The 19708-nt window shown below is 37.1% G+C and overlaps 1 protein-coding gene across 2 annotated transcripts in view; it reads right to left on the bottom strand.

Annotated features, from left to right (window-relative positions):
- Positions 1-19708, bottom strand: part of grid1a (glutamate receptor, ionotropic, delta 1a) — a 200163-nt gene that overhangs the window by 76321 nt on the left and 104134 nt on the right. For both annotated transcript variants that reach the window (XM_043263726.1, XM_043263727.1), the window contains exon 3: positions 1116-1400. In XM_043263726.1, coding sequence (XP_043119661.1) covers positions 1116-1400 — 285 coding nt within the window. The remainder of the gene's footprint in view (positions 1-1115; positions 1401-19708) is intronic.

The following is a 19708-nucleotide window of genomic DNA, read 5'->3' as shown; positions in this document are numbered from 1 at the left end:
CAGAGAAGAACGATTATCAGCTAAGGTGCTTCAAGCCAGGAATCATCCCGGAAGCAGGCAAGGAAGATTTAGACAAAACCAAGACCGCATCATCCTCAATCTACACGAACAGAAATGAGCTAGAGGGGTGAAATCCCGGGGGGGACAGTCTTAGGTATTAAGGGATTTTTTTACTGTTTATCTGCTGGTTTGAATTAAAATGTTTCCTACATGTTTTCCATTTACACTCCGATTTGAAAATGATTTTATGTTTTTTAAAGCTGTTTCTTACATTGATCATGGATGCAATTATTTGATATGAAATACAGTAAAAACTATAATATTGTCCAATATTTGATGTATCTAAAATAACCATTGTCTTTTTTTGTAATTTCTTCCTGCAATGACACAACTAAATTGTCAGACAGTCTTTAGTGCCACACAATCCTTCGGAAATCAATATAATGAAGCATTTTTTATTATTGCCAATACTGAAAAAAAATATTTTTTTAATGATTCATTCACATTTAATTCATTTAAAAAAAAAATTGTGGTCTATTAAAAATATTGACTTCAAACTTCAAAAACAATCAGGCTACACTTTTTTTTTTTAAGTTTAGGATGCACGGTTAAAGGTAAAGGTAAAAGGTAAAGGCAAAAAGTAGCAATCGGTCTTGGTTACATTTGGAGAGAGGTCAGGTTAATATTATAGCAGACGTCTGACACAATTCTGGATTGACAGTTAAACTCAGTTTCCATGGAGCTGAACATCACTGCCTCAAAAAAAGATTCAGAAGGTTATCCAAGTCCACATTTTATATATCCTGAAAGTTTTATGCTTTTCAAAACACTACAATGCTGAAGCTAGTTAACAACTGACAGTTTGCCTTTTAGTTTGCCAGAGTCCAGCTGCTCACATCAAATTTTAACTTTAGAGCTGATTTCTTTGTACAATGAAGGATTTTTTGAAGCCCTTCTTATGGACAGCATTTTTTATTTTTTTTTGCTTTGAAAAGTCCTCCGAAATTATGCACCAAAATATCATGACGAATTGTGAATTCTAGCGCATGTCACAAAGCTGTCTCCTTTTACATCAGTGTCCCTCCTGCCCTTTCAACTGGAGTTGGGCCACTCACCGTACTCGCTGTCATAGAAAACGATGAACTTGTGCCAGCGGAGCTCAGAGACGAGCGTGATCATGACATCATTCAGACGCACGGGAGGGCGGGCGGCCAGCGTGTAGCGCTCTCCGTCAGGGCTGGGATTGAGTTGGCACTCGGCGCGGGGCGTACCGTCTCCGTTCCTCTGAATGAACAGGTGAGGAATGTGCATGGCATCCGTGAGAGACTGCAGCGCATTTGCTGCAGCACATCCCGTCGACGACACCAAAGCCAGTATCCCCTGATTCATGAGCTCACAGGCTGGAAAGAAAAAGGGGAGAAAAAAAAACGGAACACGTTTAGGCTAGAGAAATGAAATCGTCCAGGTGTCATAGGTACTACTTTACAACAGTTAAGCACATTAACCATTACAGAACTTATGGTCCATTTTCATCAACCAGCAGCAATTAATGTGGCAAATGTCAGGGCGATCCCGCAGAGAACAGGTGCGATAATGTGTCCAGATTTCACAGGGCAAAAGTAATTCTCTTCAGTGCATTGCCATATGCTGCTAATTTATTGCTTCTGTTCAACACCAGTGTAACAATTTCTCAAGGAAATTCAGTTAAAGTGGACATATATAATTAATGAGATATGACATTTTCCAGGGTACATATCTGACAATGTTCCTATTTAAAAAGCGCATTGTGACATAGAAAAATAGTACCATTCTCAGCTTTGTTCGCTGGAGGATTGTTCCCCCCCGTAGTATATGACTACAGCAGAAAATCATTCCATTTATGCATCTTGGAAAAGAGGTATATGTCAAAAACACTTCCTTCATTCTTCATTTATGCCGTTATTTCCAATCATTTTCTCATATTTATACAAATCAAAAGTAGTTAGGGTACTTTGTTGTATTTATTAGCACTGTAATGAATATTTTATCATAGATTCCAGAAAGGGGGACTGCAAATTAATTTTGTCTGTGACAGCACAAAAAGTTTTACAACTGCAAAAGCTGGAAAATCAATTATTAATAAAACCAAAACAGCATTGAAAATGCACCATGCCCATTGTACAGAGAGCAGCTAATGGAGGTGGAATTATTTCCAAGTAAAAAAAAAAAACATAACCCAGTCATTTCTGTAACTTTCATTCAATAACTGTTTGTCCTCGTTTCCCCAGAGATGCTGCGTGCTAGATTTATTTCAGCAAAGCCTGGATTCAGATTGGCAAAGGTTTTAAAGCACAGTTCTCTAAAGAAGTAGGTAGATCAATGGATTATAAATCCAAATGAAAATTAGAGGAAACACACAGATTTTTTTTTTTAAGCAAAGAAGCTAATTACTTTTTTTTCTAAGAAGCTGAGCAAATATTTTTTGCACAAAGCCACCAATAAAAAATACTCAGCAAAACATCTGAACAAATACACTTTAAATTGTTATTCCACCTAATGGATCCACTTTAACTGAATACAAAATACCCTAAAACACTTACCAGTCCCGTAATAGGCTTTACATGTAGACTGTTAAACACAGTCCAAAATTATGTTCTTTAACATTTAGGTTCACCCAAACATCCTTTAAATTAAAAAACTAAGCCACAACTTTAGACACAAACAACTGAAAAGCTCAAACAAGCAGCAGCTCTGTGTGGTTTACAATAGTATAAACAAGATGCAAGTTCTGAAAATCAAGTGAATTTATGGATTTACAAACCTGATGAAAACATTAAAACACCCACAAATATGTTAGACTGTACAGAGTTCCATCCATTTTCAATGGTAGATAGTTGGCATAGTTCAACCAAAAATGAAAAATTGTCAATTTACTAAGCCTCAAATGATTCCTGTATGACTTTCTTTCTTCTGTTAAGCAAAAAAAAAGAATTTTGGTAATTGCAGGTAACCAAATGGTTGATGTGGCCAGTGGAAAAAAATCAATGGAAATCAATGCCTACCAGCAACTGTTTGATTACCCATATTATTCAAAATATATTCTTTCATGTTCATCTTTCAAAAAAAAGAAAGAAAATTTCACAAGTTAGGAATGAAATAAGTGAGTAAATAATGACAAAATTACTGTACAATTTTTAGGTGACCTATCCCTTTAAGACCTGAACTCACCATTCATCTAATTTGACAGAGAAAACACAGAATGGTGCTTAGAAAAGTAATATCTTACAGATCTTACAGATAAATGTGTCCGTTCATGACTTGGCAAGGTTTCTGATGAGCTTCTTATCGCTCCATAACTATGCAAATAATGCTTTTTTAATCTTTAAACTGTCTGTGTGTATATAATAGAGCTATGGAGGAACATAGGTGTGAAAAGTCTGATAGATAAACGCATCTGCTGATTCACATCACAGAACTACATTTCCTTAGATAAATCCAGAAAAAAGAAAGATGACAAGACTGATTGTGGTAGAAAGAATAAGTGAGGAATAAGAAACTTCAACATTGTCAAGATACAGCTGATAGACAACGGCAAAACAGTCACAACCCCATCGGTCAGCTACACAACATCCGCAAATTCAGAGAAAAAGAAACAGCCATAAGCTGCAGGGCACAGCAAAACACGCCACAGGAAACCTATATATCATATGAGAATAGCCATTAAACCATCTGATGTGGAAATTCACACTGGCAGGCTCTGTTCAGTGGTCCATCCTCACGCATCTTGGTGAAGACAACCGCAAAACAAAGGAATAGTTCACCTAAAAATCATGTCTGTCATCTTTTACTAAACCCTCATCTGGTTCCAAACCCGTAAAACATTCTTTCTGCTGTGGAACACCAAGATATTTTGAAAAACAATGTTTTCATTCATACAACGAAAGAACAATTTCTTTAATGCAGGTTTTCTATCTACATTCAACAGATGCTTCTCGGCCAATCATAGAAGCAAGATGGAACAACACTAACATGCATCACAACAGTGCGAGTAGAATTAGATTAGAATTCAGTGTAATAATAACTCTGCCACAACTCTCCTCCCTCTCTCTCTCTCTCTCTCTCTAAATCCACACATAGCTTCTTACACAGATTATGCCGTATTATGGACTAATACTCAATTATAGAGGCACGGTTTATGTACAGGGTGAACGGCACTATTCTTCGTAATCCCTGATTTTGGGATTTGAATATTGTGCGTCTCCGCAACGTTGATATAACGCATTTAAAAATGCATTTGTCATGCAGATTACAGACCTTTATCACCAAACAGGATTTAAAAAATTATCTCAAGGAGAGCTCAAATCAGAATGCAGGGATAATTCACAATCAGGCATTAACACTCGGCCAAATGAAATTAATTAATCCACGCCTCACAGCGCACCTCCAGAGTCTCTGTGTCATTGATTTGAAAAGGCCCTGTGTCATAACATTAACGATACTGCAATAGAGACGGACGGTGGGTGATTGTCTTACTAGAAATTACATAAGTCACGCCGCCAGGGTGATTTCACACTGACGGACAGATGTTTTCATTGGTTTTTGTGAGCAGAGAAAGAGACGCTCAAGGTGTTGTGGATGGGCTTCCACTCAGCAGGGTGCTGTTTGTGGTTTGATAAGGAAACCGTGGCCTTTACGGCCAGTCCAGCAGTCTGTGATTGCAGCCACGAATTTAAGACTGAATGCAGAATAGAGAATGATAACAGTGTGTGTGTTCAGAAAGTGTGGGTGTATGTAAGAGTGTGTGTATGAACTGTATGTGTGTAAGGTGGCATGTCCACTGAAGCAGCTTAAAAGATTACCAGACCACAAACATCAACCCCTACAAAATCCCATAATCCTGTTGGAATTGGCATCTTTAAAGACATTACGGGCCTTGCACTATCGGAAGGAAAACGATAGTCCATCTGTGCAACATCAAGAACCCTATAATTACCATTTTTCCCCTAAAAAGCAATACACACATTGAGCCATTTTTGTTTTTTTGGGGGTTTTTTTGGGGTGGGGGGTTTTGCTGTGTCTGATATCAAGTACTTTCCACGGATGATGTGTAAAAATCAGTACACATTAACTTGATAAATGAAATCTCTTTCCTCGCATCATTTGTAATAACAAACTGGAAGTAATATATCTGTAACGTATCTGCAGCTGTATCTATTTATTTTTGGTTTGGTTTCTTATACACATCTAGTTGTTTGCCTACTGTACAGAACATATACTACAGATATAGAGCATTACTGTGTATGAGTCATGGATGGTGTCATTTGCAATAAAAAAACAAGAGGTCAGAAGCAGGTAGTGCTGGAGGAACTGACTTTATTTTATAGTAATCATAAAGAATGTCAAACATTTAGCTCCACTTGAGTTTTAGTAATTCTCTTTTCCTCTCCAGTTATAGCTGGTTTCGACCTGAAGTCCCATTAACTTTTTTCTTCGAAGGATAAGGATGAAAAAGGTGCATGTGTGGAGGACAGAGAGAGAAAGGAAGTGCTAATTCACTGCATTATTCTCCACCGTCCACACCCCACACAGTTTTTCCACCACTCTTCTTCTCCTTCAGCCCCTCTTCATTCTAAACCCAAGTGCCAACAGTGTGATACAGGATGAAAAGAGAGCCTCCGTCGAGCAGACGGCACGGCACTAAGTCCTTCCTGACTTTGTCAGAGTGAGTTATTCATATAGTACCTCCCTGTCCTGTGTCCTTCATTAATACGTAATGTGCAGCACCTGCAATTATGCGCAGAAAAGCTATTTCAGGTTTGATGCTCTGAATTACAACAGCCTAGGAAGCAGCCTTGAAAACATGAGGCTCTTGTCTCAGAAATTTTACATTAAAAATGAGTTATTGACATTTTACCTTGCTGGTCTCTTTTCTTTTCCAGTAAACAGAAATGCAGTACAGCCAGGATTGAGCTTCTAACCGTGAAAAATGTTCTCAATGTTTCAAACTAATTACAGTTTAAAAGTTTTTTTTTTGTAATAGGTAGACTTTTTAAAGAGAAAATATTAAGAAAAATTCTTCAGTGCTTCAGATCACAAAGTACTACACTGGGAAAAACCTGAAATATTGCAGTAGACACTATAGACTATAGACTATAGGCGAGATTCCTAAGCCACGTGAACTCCCATAAAATGTCCCAGTACACCTTACAGTGGAAATAACAGGACAGCAGCCTAATCTCTTCCACTTGAGTTCTGCTCTCTAGAAATCAATGATGGAAGAAAAAGCTAGCGTGTTCCAGAAGAACAAAGTACAACAGCATTTCATAGATGGCTAAACAACATTGGTCGTCCTTCTGAAAACTGCAGAATAAAACACAGAACCACATGCATTATGCTTTTATTGAAATTCAGAATGTAACGCATCAGATATTTTTAGGTTATAATTTTACTGGTGAGGCAGTTTGGCCGAAGAAATCGTGCTTCTTAAGGTAGCTGAATGATTTGTAGATCAGAATCAACCAACCAAAACTGTGAAATGATACCCATACCATCAACACACAACATTCAGCATACGGCTTTGATGATGTTCCTCCACAGTGATTGTGTGTGAATATATATATATATATATATATATATATATATATATATATATATATATATATATATATATATATTCACACACAGTGACTTTTGACTTTAGGTTGACTTTCACAGTAACACTGAATGGTCAGGCCTGGTCTGCTGAGGTTTTTATTTATAAATCACTACACTGTAGGTGATTATTGCGCTAATTAGCATAGTTAGTCTAGCACAGCTGGATTGTTAATTGCTCCTCTGGTTGCAGCAGCCTGTGCAGTGACACTCCAGTCCTATAAATGGAATGGGCTTGGAGGAGACCCCAGCCTCTGTCAAATCTGTAATAGGGACTCAATACATCACTGTTCCATTCCCTAAAATTTGCCAGATTCCAACACCCTTTACTTACCTCTTAAGAAAACCATGTGACTCGTCATCCAGATGTTTAAAAATTCTCTCTGAAGTTACAGTCTGCATTCAGTGGGCTTGTGTGATAAACCCCCTCTGTTGGCTTTTAATCTTTTTTTAAAGCAAGCTGAGGGTATGAAGCCTCTCATGAATCATAAATCACTTTCTTTCCCGTTTTTTGACAAACACAATGATTGCGCAGCCTAGGAGGGTTGTGAAAGCTACAGCTATTTTTTTTAATTAAATGAACAGAAATAAGGATGTTATACAATAACAGAGCTGTGAATGGCAACTGTTGAGAAGAGAGAAGCAACATATCTACTCAAAAAATGACAACTGCTCTGAGTACTTTCATAACATGACATGAATTTAATGAAGAATTTCTCAAGTATTAGTCATACAGTAATCCATATATTAGGGCTGTCACTAATTATTTTCATGTTGTTTTGATTAATTAATCTAATTAATGGCAATTAATCAAAATAAATTTAACTGTGAAAAAATCCACAAAAATAATTTAAACTGCTATTTTTGGGTTAAATGATAAAGTATCATGTAGAAATTTTAAAGAATGATTTAGCAATATTTAAATTGATTCATTACACATAAACATTTAAGCCCAACATAATGGCCTAACATAAAATTTAATTTTAGAAAAATCTCAGTGTTTTTCATTCACACAATGAAAGTCATTGGTAAGCAAAACAGCTTTGTTATCTCCAAAATGCATTATTTTATGTTCCACAAAAGGAAGTCAGTCATTCACGTGGCAGTAAATGATGACAGAACTGTGTTGCTCAAAGACATCCAACAGTTCTGTTATGCCTTAAAGGTAATTATGTTCTCTGCAAAAATTTAGCAAAACACATAGTGCTGTGTTTAAAATATAACACAATATCAACTTTGCATTTACTTAACTGTATGAAATCACATTTACACTCATGCCATTCAGGACAAAAGCACCACGTTGCTCTCGCTCTCCAGCAAGCATCTGATATCACTTATATGGTGTAAAGATACAAGCTGTTGCCCTGCATCATATTTATCAACATTCAACTCTAAGATGTCTGGGGTTGGGGCCAGTGTGTTAACTGTGTAATTTTTTTTTTTTTTCATAACTAATTAATCGAGAGAATGCATTAAAATGACAACCCATATAAGCTGTAGGTTCTATATATTCAAAGTCATATATATATATTTTAATAGCATTTTTTTTTTCCACTTGCCACTTTTTGTTTTTGTCATTTTGTCAAATGATTTCTTTATCTATTTGTGAATCAGCTTAAAAAAACAAAGTGTTGCTCAGAACCGCAAGTGTTGCAAAACAAGTATATTTTAACCACACTTGACAGCTTCTTTGCACTATAAAGCTATTACGCTTGAAAAAAGTTGCTGTTATCGGAGCACCTTGTAAGTTGCTGTAAACGTGACTACCGTTGGTTAATTTTAGGATGATCTTGGAGCTGAAGATCTTCAAGGCTCAGCTGATCAGAGACTTCCCACGGTTGGCTTCTGTTCTCTCAGCGGTAACTGTAGTGAAGGAGCTAGCGCACACTTTCTGCTTTAGAGTGTGGGTGACTGGTCAATTGGCATCCTACACACACCCCTAGAGTGGGACGTTCTTGAGAAGACGTTTGGGGACAAAACCTGACTGGATTTATTGTGCTTCTTTTTCTTTTTTTTTTGTAGATGATAGATGACAAAAACATGAACAGTAGGTTTAAAACACAGATGTTTCATTATCACAATGCTGATTCTATGAGACTTAAGTCAAAAGACAGACAAAAAAAATAGGAGAAAAGAGAGAGTGAGAAGCAAAAAAAGATCTCATAGAAGAAATAATAAACAGAAATAATCCAGAATCAAACGGAATAGATGCCTGCAGATGAAAGGTATAGAAAAAAATGTTCTGAATGATCAATAAATATGTCTCTGTCGGACTGTAGGGGGATAGAAGAAAAGAATGAAAAGAAATCCAGTTGTGTTTGATTTAAAGTCACTAAAGGCTTCAGTAAACAGTAGCACTGGAGAACAGATAAGCACTGTCATCTCTCTAATCAATGTCTGAAGACTGTGACATTACAAGGAGCATCAATAAATGCCATCTCAGGGGACTTAGTTTGGACACACACAAACACTCTGCTCTCTTACACACAGACAGGGCTATGGATTCCAGAAAGGGTGCCGCTTTATGACTACATCACAGAATTATATTTGCTAAATTTACAAACAAATCATAATGGACAGTACGAATCCTGCTTTTTAAATTAAGAATCATATATAGGCTTTGGTAACATGATCCGATGGAGGAGAAAAAGAGAGAGGGTTAAAAATGACACAGCAGATAGTTACCGAAATTTCAAGCTGTAGCGTATTCAGAAACCAAATGCTTAACAAAGTGCCCTAAATGTGACTTTGGCAGGAATTCATGTGACATTTAAATTAAGGCTGATCAAGATCTTGAGATGATTCTTATGCTTTTAAATGCATGAAATATTGAAAACAGAGCACAGGTGTCACTCTTTCTTTTGCCCCCCCTCCCCCCCCCTCTCATTAGGTGTATCTTCGTTCTCTCATCTTTGGTCTGACATTAACTTTCAAAGGATCCAGTCTATAGTAGAATGAGATGTATTAAATGTCACCGAGAGTGTTTGATGGACAATTCGCCTCCCTTTAAATCATTGTTGCACCAGTTTTTAAAGTGACAGGAACCTGAAACCTGTTCTTTTATGATGTCATTAATATCCAGTCTGACATAATGCATCAAAATCTACAACAGATGGCATGTTTCTCATCAGGTCACCAGTCAGAACCTTTTGCAAGAACAAATATGGTTTTAAAAAGGCACCGCAGGTGATATAAAATGGTGAAATGTTTCAGAAATTTGTTTAGCATCTGCAGTTAGCAGCAAAAAAAATCTCCAGTAATCACTGCTTCATTCCTGCTGGATCATTTACTTGGACTTGTGTAGTTGAACCCACCATAATCAACGTCTGCCAAGCTCTACAGCCAACTCCCAAGATAAATCAGGAGGCATGCCAATGTTTTAAAAGGATAAATAAACAATGTCATATTGTAATCTATCTACTTTCACCTCACATCACGACACCAGAGCGCAAACAGACAGATTAGCGCTGATATGACTGTGGGATATCAAGTGAGTCATGTAATGGAGTTCAACACATACTAATGTAGAGCATCACATAATCTGCAGCAGTCTGCAACCATCTTGAGGGGAACAAAAAATACTAAATAAACAACAAAAATATCATTAATCCTTGTTAACACTAGTTAGTAAAAATTATGTTCATTAGGGAGAGTGAATATCAAAACTAATCAATGATCGCTGCTTTCAGCTGTATTTATTATTTGCATTAGCTCAGGTATTAATGTTAACAGACACAACTTTTAATTTTAATGATGTATTAGTAAATGCTGCAATCGATATTAATGTTAATCAATGCTTTTACAAGTATTATATATTGAACCTTTTTTCTGGATTTTCTAATGCCAATTTGATGTGTATTTTTAATACGCTATAATTATTTATTTTGTAGGCCTACCAAATTAAAATTTATGTCTCTGGTGTAATGTTTGATAGGAACATAAATTAAGAAACATTTTATGTCTTTAAGTAAAGATTTGATAGAAGAAAAGAATGATTCACACACACACACACACACACACACTAATTTTTTGGCTACACAGCTCTTTTATACAGCTAAAAAAGCAATATATTTTGCAGAACAACAGGCAATTATTTTTGTATTTGCAGATCAACCTGCCAAAATACTGGCTTAGTTACCTCATAACCACCATTTTGGAAAAAAGTGCCATGTTTTGTCCACAAACAAAAGCATGGTTTTAGGTTTGGGTTGTTTAGGGTTAAGGAAATAAGTTCAGGACGCACAAGTTCCCCACCTTTTCCGGATCTCAAATATAAGTATTGCATAAGACTGATTCCAGTTGACGTTATGGGCTTCAAATCCCCCCAAAAACAACCTCACTCTGCTGGACAAACACACCATCTGACATTTAGGCCTGGAGCAAGCAGGAGGCTGAGCTTGAAATTATTCATTTTGAGTTTTCAGTCAGAGCCCAAAAACTAAGGAACATAATGTGCTACTTCTGTTCTGTGCGTGAGTAAGACCATGCATGTTTTTTTTTTTTTTTTTTTTTTCCTTTTTTATTTTGTCTCTTTGTTTTTAACCTTACTAGGCAAATTTACAGAACAAAAAGAATTTCACTTAATCCTGTTTCATGATTTTATTGTCTTTGATCAATATATTATCACTGGGTATTGTGCTGCTGTCTGAAAGACATCTAAATGTTTTTTCAACTCTTGTCAAAAAGTTCTCTTGGCTGACAAGCCATATCCAGCAGATTTGAGAAAAACATGATCGTGTCTGCTTGATTGGCTGATTATTAGGCAGAGTTCAAGAAACAGCTCCCTGCTGAGGTATGCCTCTCTGAGCGTCATACCAACAGATTTTCTTTCATAAAACGCAAGACATCTTGACGCCTTCATTTGCATCCAATAGAGCTTCTATAAATGGCAGAAAAATTGAAATTATTTAGAAATAAATAGAAAATTTCCAAGAATATATACATGTATACATATATACAAAGTAAACGACACTATATAAATATATATATTTTATATATCACATTGTCTCATTTGGACACTGCTACTGAATTCTTGCTTTACTCTGTTTCTTATCTAAATTCTTTGATTTAATTCTCAAATAATGTTTTTAATTTGCAAACACATATAATCAAACACATAAATAGCATATATACAAAGCAAAGGCTGTTGGGTTCAGTCTGAATAACTAAACATGACAGAAGGTTGGATCAATGTTAGACGTTAAATTAATACTGTGACTAATCTCCATTGTTCTTGCCAATAAGGGATTATTTTGTATCATCAGAGCATACTGAAACATATTCTCCTAAAATCCTGGCAGACCATGGACAATGTATTCTGTTGACAGACGTTAAGCAATAGCAGCAAATCATACTCCATTTTTATTAGTTATTACAGTTTTTATTCTTTGAAAGTAATTGATTTTTCATATGAGCAGTGCAATCCAGATCTAAACATGGTGTTTTCAATTCCTAAAAAAGAAACTCTAGAACCATAATTACTTCATAATCCACAACTGATATGAAGAGTTCAGTTTTTTATTATTCATTTTCTTTTCCTGTAGATAGAACTCTTAGTGTACAGTGTAACTTATTAAACATTTATAAGTTTTGATGCGTTTATTTATTTCCACCCTCCCAAGCCTTAATGGACTTTGTAATAGCGATGGCTGGGCTGATGCCCATTAGTACCAGGGCTTAATGTTTGCTCACAGAAGCATGTGGGCCGCATTTAAAGTCTGGCAGAATGTGAGCATTGGCTTGACTTTGCTTGGCTAACGGCAGGTACCCACATTTGAGGCTAATGAATCTCTCTCCCTGCGTTTTAGCATGTCTGTTCTCCTTAGAGGGCAATGAGGCTTAAAGCTACAGAACATAGCATCTGGGTAATATGCTTTTTAGTGTAAGGCTGTTTGCGCATTCATTTGCGAAATGATTATGAGCAATTTTTTTACATTAGCAGAACATGCTAATGCATCTGTTTTTCACGTTGCAGCTGCGATATGGACAACTTCAGTAAGAATCCAACAATACAAGGCACATTTTCAGCCAATGACCCTTGTAGACGTACAAAACCTAGAATTACATGTATTTATCAAATAATTGCTTTAATAACACAGTGGTACTCTACTATTGTCACATAGACATCCTGAAAAATATATGTAAGAAGACAACCTTAAGAAATCTCTAGGAGATATATTAAGAGATATCTAAAATATGAATAGTATCTGTGTGGATATATATATATATATATATATATATATATATATATATATATATATATATATATATATATATATGCACACACACATATACATATATATGTCTTCATTTTTCAAATTAAAAAGTTATCTCACCCACACATGTCAAAGAAATTATTTGATAGCATAACCTCCCCAAAAACATTCAGAAACGAATGAAAAATCTTCTGAAGGTCTGGAAGAACCTCTGGCTATTATTAACGTATTGTAATGACACTGACAAAATGAATCCAGTTCTTTAGATCTGTAACCTATGATCAGTATTCCTCATGCTTTGATCTTTGCTATAAATATTCAAGCATGTGTATGTTGATGATTCTTATTTGCATTAATGAGAATATTTTAAAAAGGACCATGTGTCAGATAGCACTTAGGGGAGTTTAATTTTAGAAAACCTCCCACAGATCTGCGTCAGGTACTTTTATTACTGCAAAAAACCCCTCAAATTTGACCATTAACGTGGCGGTAAGCAGCACTTAGGTAAGGCTTATTAAAGAGTGGAGACCTGATGAGGATAATTAGCTCATCTGTTTCCCTCGACAGATGCGCTGGGGACATTAATGTGTTACTAAAATCTCTCTTGGATGCACGCTCATCACTCATTATGCCGATATTGTCAAAAACAAAAGCAGACTGCATTTAAATGTACATTAAAAATTACTGCACCAATCATCTTATAACAAGAGCATTCTAGGACCAAATGTTAAATTAGTATGATACTTTATTCATTATAACAAAACATTACATCAAAAAATAAATAAAGGATAGAAGGGAATGAAGAACAACACTACGACTAGGATACCCTGAGTCTAGATTTACATCGACTTGCATCAAACTTCACACAACTCTTCAGTAATGAGCATAAAATAGAAAATTACTGTGAGTAATCAAAATTTCCCTAATTAGTGTATTTTATTTATTTATTTCACAATGCTTATTGTATATGTGATTTTGTTTCTTTTTTTCTTCTGTGCCTTTGCGAATATATTAGAGACAAACAAGATAAAGAGAAACTGCTTCAGGCTTCCTGACAGGTGTCTCTTTACTGTGCTGTTGCACCTACCAGTGTTCCTAAAGCGGTACCGTTGACTCGGTGGCCAGCATCTAAAATTAGAAGCAGAGCTGATGCTGATTCAGGCCACGCTCAGAGCCCAGGCTGTTTCATTAAAGAGATGGGTACGCCCTATAGGTCACAGTCTGAGACAGGATCCGTCACAAAAAAGCCCTGAGTCAATGCCTCTGTCTATTTGCCCACACGCTGCTCCAGAGAGGCATTCAGAGCAAGCAGATAGTTTAGATCAGTGTAGTGATCAGTGGACATGTTGGTGAATTTGCATCAGTTTTTGAGTTCTGAACCATTTACTTAATGTTTCTGTAGCTGGACCACCACAGGCACACAATGTTTGATTTTGGTTTTCTGTGAAAAAAGTGTCTTTTAAATTCATAAATGCATCATTTTTTTATTTAAAACAAATTGTAAGGCTGCTTTAGAACAATGTGATCAGACGAATCAAACTAAACTGCAACTGAACTGAATCAAATCAACCTGAACAGAACCAAACCAAACTAGTCTGAACTGAAGCTAATCAAACTCAGGTAAACTGAATCAACTCTACTGGAGTTGCACTTCAATGTACTGAACTCAACTGAGCAAAATCAAACTGGCTGAATCTGGCTTGAATTGCACTGTACTAATCAGAAATGAATTAAAATACTGAACTGAAAAGCTAGAGTAAAATGAATTGAACTGAACTGAGCTGAAAATGAATCCAGATCAAACTGAACTTACCTGAATAAACTCAACCAAACTGAATCAAATTTGAACAGCACTGAACAGCTGAAAAAGTATTAATATACTCAAAAGCTAAAAAGGATTGGAGTAAAAACTTAAGAGCAAAAAAGAACAAATATCGGCGGCCTAATGATTAAAGATACGGAGCGCTTGTTTGAGTCTGGTTGAGATGATTCATCTTTTCTGCTCTGTCACCTCAGACACCCTTCAGCAAGACACGTAACCTGACTTGGCTCCTGCAGAACTGTTCCTGTAATTAAATCTATGTCTAACACGTCACAAGGGATAAAAGCGTCTGCTTAATGACTAGTAACTAGGCAAGCATCAGACAATGACACACTAATGGCGAAGCATGTCTGCCTCATCACTGGAGGATCTTTAGCCGAAAACGGCATCTCCTTAAAGACCAAAGACACGCTTACAGGAAAGAAATGCTCTGTACAAAGTTGATGCCTACAGTCAGTAAACTGCTTTAAAAACATGTAAAACCTTTGAATATAATTCGGATATTAGCCAAAAGCTTTTTTCTTTCTTTGTGAAAACAACAATCTGCCCCAGTCAGCGCATCTGAAATAATCCATCTGCGTGAAAGAGTAAAACTACACAGCCACAGGCAGTCCGAGTGATTCTCTCCAAATCATGCTTCCGTTTAAACTCATCCTGTGGTCACACAGTAAGCTCTCTGTACAAAACAGCTCAGCTCAGCAAGATACCAGCGTTCCTAAACACAGCCGATGAAGACAAATGTTTGCAAGCACCATAAGGTGTCTGCTCTTCCCATCTTTTTTTTTTTTTTTCGCTTTTTGGTCAAGCTTAACGCATCCCAGTGTGATAAATTATCAAGAGCCAAGAAACTGAATCAAACAGGATCTTCTAAATACGCTTGTTCATAGCACTTCAGAAAACAGTTGGCGATTTACTGCAACTGAACGGATGAGGTCAGCCTTTGCATAAAAGGCTAGTGGGGAGATCACATGCAGGAAAGGGAAGGACGAAGTGAAATTACACCAAATAACATGTAACGGAGGGGAATGCATAAGCAGCTCTGTGATCCCCAATGGCAAAGCACGAGTCGTTGAAACCAGAAGCCGGGCTGCAATTACTCTCAGAGAATAACACTGTCCAAATCAATCAACGGCAAAACCCAGACAGGTGTCAGGGAGAATGAGTCGCAGTCCGATCGGACGCACGCTCCGACGCTCCAGTCACCTGAGAGTTTTGTCATAACAAACCCCCCCGCACCCCAGTCTTAATTGGGGAATGATTAACGAGCTCGTGGGAGACATGTCCTTGAGCGTGCCAGAGAAAGCAGAAGACCGCATCAGTCCTCCAAAAACTGTTCCAAAAGCTAGATATAGGAGCCTCGTGAGTTTTTGTCTATCTTGTTCTGAAAATCAGTCTGAACGGGTAAAAACTGTAGAAACGGATACAAAGTAAACAACTCAAACCACACTTGCAAACACATTAAAATTTTAATGATCTCAAAATGAGTGAGACGGTTCTATCTACTACTCAGCTCAAGTAAAATATCAGCGTTATTCATTGCACTTATTAAGAGATGACTTGACTAAAAGTCTGAACAAAGGTGTTTGTATTATTCTTTTTACTATTTTTTTGCAACATCATTGTTTAACCCTATGCCAGATTTAGAGAAAGTGGCAATTAAAATCAAAAAAATAAAGAAGAATATATTATGGTGTGTATTTGGCATGCATACAATCAAACTAGGGTACCAAGAATCAAATTAGTCTTCACATTCCAAAAATGTAATTTCCACTGTATACATTAGATGCTGTAAAATTGTCACTGTTGTAGGGCCCCTGTCGTTGATCTGACTAATTAAATAAAGTTCAAAAGCACTAATAAATGTGGTGATTACAAACACTGATTTTCCAGTGTTATAAATGTTATAGACAGAACGATTGTCTATACAAAGTTTTTAATTGATTTTTTATTTTTCAATTTTGAAGGGCAGGGGGCTACCTTCCGTAAGCTCACTTCAGTCACAGAGTATGTTCTGTGCTTGGGGTTCTCATTTAAAAATGGTTTTTAGCATCGCATCATTAATTCAATGTTTACTGACTTTACAAATATTTTGAGTGAGTCTTAATGAGAGATAATTTGCATCAGAAACACAGAAGTGAGCTGTATGACTGTGTGCATGAAATCATTTCCTGAATACGTGCTCATTTGGGATCAGATTTGAAGAGCCTCCATGCTCTCAGCATGGCAGATCAGTGCAGAAGCGACAGTATGAGTAGAGAACGGAAAGGTCATGGTTATAACCATTATTTGCGCCCTTCATCTACTCAGTCTTAACTGCATGTCTCGACTTCATGCCCCATAACTCCAGTTTATGAACCAGCCGGTTCAGTTCTGGTATAAAGATAAAATGAAGACGTCCTCACATTTCAGTCCAATCTTATAAAGTGGTTCTAATGGACATCAACATTATGGCTTTAAAATTAGATAGTAAAATATAAAAAATGGTGCAGTAAAACATAAAATGAGGAAAATCAAGGCTTTATATGCCATCTTTGCATAATTTGTTCAGTTATTTTTGGAGGCTTCAGACAAGCAGATGCATTGGAAATGCATATCCTTGCATACACACAATAATAAGAAAGATATTTTCAATTATAGGCATTATATTTTATATTTATATTATAATTATATTTTATAAAATAGGCAAAAAAAAAGACAGCTCAAGAAATATTTCTTATTATTATCAATGTGCTGCTTAATAATTTTGCAGAAACTGTCATTGATTTTTATTTCCAGAATTCTTTGACCAATAAATAGAAAGTTCATAAAAACAGCCATTATTTAATATAGAGATATTTTGAAACAAAAAAGTATTCATTTTCTTAATCGATTAAAGAAATAGCTAAACCCAAGCTTTTAAACAATAGTGTACATAATACCAATAATATTCATTATAATAATATTTAAAGAGAGAGTTTTTCTAAAAAATTAACAATCATTACTAATGTAAAAGTATAAAAAAGACAAATATGCAGAAATAAAAGCATTATACATCCTGTGACGAGTCGGCTGCCCCTCCTCTTTATTGTCACCATCACCCCGTCCTTTATTCGCCGCCCTTCACCAGGCTCCCGACGGGAGTGGGTGTGTTCGAGAGGAGGGGCGTGGTATCGGCCAGGTCTGGCGGCGTGTGACGAGGCACACCTGAAGGGGATTTAGCCTTGTCACCGCCGCCGTTAAATGCCCTGCGCGCCTCTCCTCGGGAGACCGGTCTCTTCCCCCGTGCATGCACGCTGGTGTCCTCGTGGGTCCAGGAAGGGTGCGTGAAGGAGCTCGTCCCGCCGCTAGACAAGCGCGTCGTGGGACCCCGTACAGTCCAGGCGACGACTGCACCCGGATACGGCTGACGGGCCAGGATGCCGAGCCGTTAAATCCCCTAAATCTCTGACGACCGGAGGAAAGAAGCGACGGAGATGCCGCGGAAGAAGCCGCCGCCCCTCGCGCCCCCGAACAGGAGAGGGGAGCGCGTGCGACCGCCGGACTCCGCCCCTTACCTGGACCCTGCCCCCCTGGAACACTACCTGACCTTCCACAATCCCAGAAGCACAACGAGGGCACCAGTTTCCCCTTTTATTTGGACACTTTTCCCCTTGGACACTTTATTTTGTACTATTTTTTGTTAATAAAAAGCCTCTCCGAGGCCTGACGCCACGCCCACTGTGTCTGTCGTTGGCTCCTCCCGTCACAATCCTTACACATTTAACAATCAAAAATGCTATAATGAAGCACATGATTAAGCTAAACATTTTCAGTTCATCTGAACGAACAGATTCACTAGAACTAAAACATAAATGAAAACAAGCAATAGTATTGCAACATGTGTTTGATATTGCCTCAGCTTGCTCAGCTATTGGCTGTGTGCACAACAGTGAAACATTAAAAACTGAGATATAGTGTACTGGCATGCTACACCAATGAAATAAGAAGCTTGCTATTGAAAAACTTCAAGTTTTTTTTAAAGTGGCGTCAGTTCAGTTACTCCCCAAAATTGGTAACTCCAGTAACCCAGAAAGCATCAGTTCACGGGCCCTACAGTGTTAGAACACCTGCCTTAGACACAATGGCAGCAGGTAAAACAGAATGGCGCCATTTCACCTGAGAATCCACCTGACAACTTTTGGATCATGACCGTCTTTTGATAGCCATAATCCATAAATAGCATATTTAATGCACCACAGGCCTGTAACGGCGCTGATATGAAACATACAGGAACAAAAATCACAGAGTTTCACAGTTCACTGCCTCTAACTCACTCAAACAGTCATGTCATCAGGTTTATTCGTGTGGAAGATCTGGACCTCAGATTAGCAGAGGACCATATCTGTGATTTGCTGAGGAATGAGCCAAGCGTGAATGTGATTATAAGAGCATATGGGTGAGTGGAAGTATCAAGATATGTACTAGAAAAGGGTTCTGGCCTTACATTGCCCTAACACTCATGGCAGCTCTTCAGATCAAATCATCAGTCTTCCAAGATGCCTCTTCACCTTAAATAGCCATGATGGGACTACCAACTAATGCCATTTTGCTCTCTCTTTCTTTAGTAGAAGCTACAGATATCCTCCAGTACGCCTCAGATAGATTTTTGTTAAGCAAATACTTAAAAAAATAAATAAAAATGTCAACAACCAACATGTTTCATATACAGAAATTGCATTTTTAACCTCTACAGTCTGCACTTAACTGCGACATAATTGAAACAAATGTGCTTAATTTGTGAAAATTAAGTATTTAAAAGTAGAATAAAATGAACATACTCACAAGGGACTGAACCCACAACCTTAATGTTAGCATCAATATTTTGTAAATCTTAAGCTACCACCTTAAAATGTTGCACTATGTTTCTCTGTGGCCTACTGAACTGTACTAAAAATATTTTTAACCATCTGTATAGTAAAAGAAGTTATTTAAAACGAGTTCCCCAAGGAGAAATTAAACCCTGCCGAGCTAGCATGTAATCCTTTCCCACTGAATATTAACAAACCATACAAAACTGCCATAA

The sequence above is a fragment of the Puntigrus tetrazona genome, chromosome 17 (genome assembly GCF_018831695.1).
Source record: "Puntigrus tetrazona isolate hp1 chromosome 17, ASM1883169v1, whole genome shotgun sequence".
Classification (NCBI taxonomy): Eukaryota; Metazoa; Chordata; class Actinopteri; order Cypriniformes; family Cyprinidae; genus Puntigrus; species Puntigrus tetrazona.
The sequence above is the reverse complement of the archived record's forward strand: the minus strand, read 5'-3'. Positions and strand labels throughout refer to the sequence as shown.